The sequence below is a fragment of the Cyanistes caeruleus genome, chromosome 21, assembly GCF_971803275.1.
Source record: "Cyanistes caeruleus chromosome 21, bCyaCae1.hap1.1, whole genome shotgun sequence".
NCBI classification, from domain to species: Eukaryota; Metazoa; Chordata; class Aves; order Passeriformes; family Paridae; genus Cyanistes; species Cyanistes caeruleus.
This window is the reverse complement of record NC_141721.1, coordinates 7,412,553-7,417,743: the sequence shown is the minus strand read 5'-3', so window position 1 is coordinate 7,417,743 and position 5,191 is coordinate 7,412,553. Positions and strand designations below refer to the sequence as shown.

The 5,191-nt window shown below is 42.9% G+C and overlaps 1 protein-coding gene across 1 annotated transcript in view; it reads right to left on the bottom strand.

Moving 5' to 3' along the window:
* Positions 1-5,191, bottom strand: part of MED13 (mediator complex subunit 13) — a 55,974-nt gene that overhangs the window by 8,720 nt on the left and 42,063 nt on the right. The window contains exons 17-21 of the mRNA XM_023939357.2: positions 4,327-4,494; positions 3,045-3,268; positions 2,315-2,504; positions 1,362-1,830; positions 502-721 (exon numbers count right to left, since the gene is read on the bottom strand). Of these exons, the coding sequence (XP_023795125.2) occupies positions 502-721; positions 1,362-1,830; positions 2,315-2,504; positions 3,045-3,268; positions 4,327-4,494 (1,271 nt within the window). The remainder of the gene's footprint in view (positions 1-501; positions 722-1,361; positions 1,831-2,314; positions 2,505-3,044; positions 3,269-4,326; positions 4,495-5,191) is intronic.

The following is a 5,191-nucleotide window of genomic DNA, read 5'->3' as shown; positions in this document are numbered from 1 at the left end:
TATTTGGTACTTTGCTTTTTGAATTTTACATTGCAGTCAAATTTCTTCCACTTCTAAAGCCTGTGGAGTTTCAAGAAATTATTCTCACTGAAATTTTCTTCAGAGGAAGAAATAATTGTTTAGAAGAGAATCTTAATGATTCCTCCAAAATCTGCCTTCTGTTAACTGGTCCTGCAGCTGCTGCTGGACTGGGCTCTGCCTACAGCCCAGCAGGGTCAGGCAGATTCCAGTACAGGACCAGCAGCTTTCCCATACTTCACTCATCACTGCAGTGGGCACTACATTTCCTCTGAGATAAAACTGATGAGTTTGGAATGTACAACATGATTCAGCTTTGGTTAATAGCACCCAAACTGCTCTAGAAGCTCTAACCTAACGATTTAACAGCTGGAGAACGGTAAGTAATGTTTATGAAGGAAATGAAACCCCCACCTTGAGGATGTTACTGCCCCCAAAACACAGCCAAAGCCAAGAACACTCTGTTTGTTTCTGTTGGCTCACCTGCACAGAAATGATGTTCTTGATGTTGGGAGGAAGAACCTGAACCATCTCTAGGAAGCAGCGCAGAAGTCCAAGTGTCCACAAACTGGATGAGCTACTGTTCTCATCCTTTTTTTCATATGTGAAAGGATCAATTATGTAAACTACAATTGCAGGTGGATAGGTGATAGCATGTGAATCTCCATCTGTGGGGACTCCAACTTTATCACGATCCATAGTGCTGGAAATGAAATTTTGGAACCAGTTACAAACAGCTGACTTTTATAAAGATTTGGTTTAGCTTCAAAACTAGATCAAAACTAGGTCAATTATTAATCTGAAAGATCTTTGAGTCAACTGTGGTGTAAGAAACAGTCTTTTTATGTCATTTTTGTATAAGAGTTTATCAGTAACTCTAAATCTCTTTTCCTTCCTTTAGCCTTTTTTATTACAGCAGCTCAACTATTGCTTAACTGGGGAACAAGGATATATACAGTAAGAGCTGTCTTCACCACTCTAACTTTGATTACAGAAAATAGAACTCATAAGATGGTGCCAATTAGCTATCTCCCCCTCCTTCCCCAGCCCTTTAAAATACTGAAGCGAGTAGTTTGGTGAATTTTCTTTCTTTAGAGAGAAGGGAAAAAAAAAAAAAAAGGAAGTTTATTTTTGTACCGGAGCAGACACTGAGATGTAATTAGAACTGAAGCTACAACTGGAACCAAAAGGTTCAGCTCCACCACAATTTAACTCTCATTCTCCCTTAAAAGCAGCTTGGTGAAAATAAATACAGGATTTTCACTGAAGGGGTGAAAGTGCATTCATAAATTCATGTTAGTTGAGCTGATTTTTCATCTGAAGGTGTGACTGCAGTTCCCTACCTTTCAGAAACCTCTGGATGGGGCTGTGCAGGTGCTGCAGCCGTGTCTCCAGACATCCCTGCTGTTTGCAGTGTTGGCTGTTGCTGCTGCCCCCCAGTTTGCCCATTCGGGACTGGCGCAGCCTGGGCGGGCAGGGAGGCAGGAGTGGTATTGTTCATATTGCTGAAAGGTGGGAATGAGGAAGGCTTGCTCGTTGGAATGCCACTGCCCAGGCTGGCAGAGGAGGAGGATGGGGCAGTGGTGGTCAGGGTGGAGTTGGCTGTAGTGGCTGCAGAGGACATGGCACTGCTGGAGGAGGTCACTGTGATGGTGCTGCTGGTGGGAGCTGCAGGAGCCGATGACGGAGTGTTGGGATTGGCAGCAGGGGCTGTCACTGGGGGCACAGCAGAGGCTGCCTGGCTGGAGGGAGGGACCAGGTTTGTTTGGGAAAGCAGAGAATTGTCCAAAGGCTGAGAAGCAAGATAAGGACCTAAAACAAGAGGGAAAAAAAGCATAAATTCTATATTGCAGCTGTTGTGATGCTTATGTCACTTATGGAAGTCAACAGTTGTAACAAAACAGAGTAAACCCTGAGCATACATTTTACCTCTCAAATAAAAATACCTGTATTAGATTTTCAAACTCTAGTATTTTCATAAAAGTCTTTCAAAAATATCAAGAAATCTGTTTTTAATATAACTTTTTTCCAGATGTGTTGAATTACTTGGAATCACTTTCTCACAATCCAAGTCACCAACACAAGAAGACAACCGAAGTCCCTGTCAGGCAGACATGCTGCTATCCCCTAAAGGCACTGCTGGGTGGTAAAAGACCATTTTAGCACATATTCAAATCCAGTTTAAAACCAGAAAAGTGCCCCAATAAATAAGACAATAAGCTACAATTCCTTCTTCTCTATTGCAAAGCAGTAAGTGACAATTGTGTGAAATAAGGAACATTAAAAAAGGTCATACCCAGCTCGTATCTGCAAACTTGAGCGTAGAGTTTGAGCTTGGAGAACGCATCGTTGTTGGCATTGGCTGTCTGTGAGAACCATTCCGTGACCAACTTCTCCGAGAGCTTCTTGGAGGCTGTAGGTCCAACCCTCATGATCCCATCAGGCAGTAACTTACAGATAGGTCTGTGCTGACCAAGCCTGCAGGACTGCAAAGAAGGTAAAAAAAAGCCTTAAAAGCTGTTAAATATCACACAAAGGATATATCCCAGAAAGGTAGAGAACTCTCAGTTTATTTAAAATATTCCAAAGTAACATTTTAACTCTAGAATTCCACCAGTAGGAAATGTTGAATAGTGATTTTATGGGTTATTGCCAGCGTTTTCCTAAATGCAAGAAAACCAGGTTGATAAGAATCTACTCTAATCTTCATTCAATCCAAACAACACAAGCGTGTAATTAATGAATTAAATGGAGGTTAACACAATTAAGGTGGCAATGCAGAGCGTTGCCACCGGGTGGCGTTTATCGGATGAGAACGATGAATACTGAAAGGAACGGGGAAGCAGCACGAACAGCCCTTATCTTCCAAGTGCCCATTCCTAAAATCCCTCCGAGCAGCTTTCCCAGATAGCATTCTGAGCAGGCGTCGCTATCAGCTCCGACAAGCCTGATAAGTCCTTATGAGCACGTATTAGAAACAGCCTTTCCCAAATCCATTTCACTGCAAACTGCCACAAATCCTGTACCTCGTATATTGCAGTCAGATCCCTAAAGAAGCTTTTGGCTCCGTTGAGCAGAGCCTCGTTCTCCGGGCACACCACAACGTAAGCGACGTCTCGCTGAGATCCGTAAGGTTCCAGCATCAGCCTCTCCCAGTAGGGCAATGCAAATGGAGACAGCACCAGGAAATCGTAATCGTATCCCAACAAAAATGTTGGGATTGGCAGTGGTTCTGGGGACTCATCAGTTCCTGGTAAAGCAAGGCATGTTTTTTAAGCAGAAAGCTTAAAATTAACTTCAAGGAAACATGAATAGAACAGCCTCTGGTGTTCCCAGCATCTCACAGGAAGGGGCACTGGCTATCAATGGAATAGTTCTCATTTTACAGATCCAAAGTGTAGGAGCCAACCCTCTGAAAAACACCCATCAGCTGATTGTTTTTATTTGAAATATCTCAGGGCCTCAGGAAAAAGTTCCACAGTGTTTTATATTTCCATCAGTACACAGGCAATTGAGAACAGATCTGCCCTGTCCAGGAAGCCTTTTCCCACAGAGCCAAAGACAGGGAAAAAAATGTAAATATTCTAAGCAGATGGGTAAAGGGCCAGAGAAGGAAACAAACTTAAGAGCATGCATTTACGTGTACTGTAAATGTATAATTGCCATGTTCTAAATACAGCTACAAAAGATCTGCTGGTGAAAGGTCACTCTTGTAACACAGTGGTAAATCAATCTCATATGCTAATGAAGTCATTAAATCGTGAGTGCACAAAATTCACCTTCTATCTGTGAATGCATCACATGTTGGCCACTCCAAACATTTATCAGAGACACTGAGTAACCCTAGATCTTGAACACAATTCTGACAGTACTGAGCAATAAAACACACTGTCTCAAGAATTTCAAAAGCAGGTATTTTTAACTCCCTACCTTTAGAGTAATTCAAATAGGGTGAATAGAAAAATTTTGAGTATAAAATCCTGAGCAGTTGCTCTGTTTTTAACACTAAACCCATCTTTACAATTTCAGTCCCTCACTGGGTGAAGTGTCAGGTGTATACAAACAGTGCAACCGAAGCTGTAAATTTTAAATGCACATATTTAATTCATTGCCTGTTCTAAGGAATATAAATATTTTCTGTTTTTCTAAAGAGAAGAATTCTCCTCTGTCTAATAAGCTCTCGTTAGTTTAAAGAAAGGTCAAGTGCTGTTCAGCATCCCAATAGGCTGAGCAGCACCAGTCACCAAGTCGGGGTGGATGGAGCAGAGGAAGGAGATTCCATGAAGCAGGATTGCATGGAACTGTTACCGTAGGAGCCTCTCCCAGCCATTTTGTGGAACTGCTGCCACGTGAGGGGTCCCTGCACACCCCAGGACCGGACCGTTCGCTTCTTCTGGATGGCGTCCTGCAGCACGGGCTGGAGCGAGAGCAGCATGCGGAGGATGTCCTGGGAACACTGCATGCTCACATCCACCACTGCAGGGACACAAACATGGTCAGGGAAGCTGCATGACAGCCACAATCCCAAAGCACCTCCATTGTAAACACCTGTAGGCCACCCAGAGGCTGGGATATATAAAGTTGAGCATACACGGATTTAGAGCTTTTCCTCTTCCCCTGACAAAATATACAGGTGGATTTTTTTCCTTAATTTTGTTCTTTCCTCTAGAATTTTTCCCACTGAAAGGGGAAAATTTCTTATGAGTTAAACTAAGAGAAAGCACCCTAAAATAAAAACAAAACAAAAACAATCCAAAAAGCTCCAAACAAGTCGTAGAAGCCTGAAACTCCCAGATTGTCCCCCCCAACAAAGGCAGATTTGCAGGCTGCCACCCAGTGCTCATTTCAGTGAAGTTGAGGGAAGCCTCGAGCAGACTCAGCCCATTTCATCCAGAGCCACCACTGGGCCATTTCAGGTACAGGGCTTTAGAATGACATCTGACACAAAATTTGGCATGGCTACAATTTCCAAGTCTTCTCTTTTAAAATATATTTACATCTTTTTATGCCAAACACCAGAGTCACAGTAACACAGAGTCTTCTCCTGTGTACCTAAAAACATCAATTTATTTACAGTCTGGGCTTTCCAAGTTAATCCCCCAGCAAGCCACAGGAACCTGGCTGTGTTCTCCCAGGATTCCTCCTCATCTTCACTTACAACTATGAACTGCAG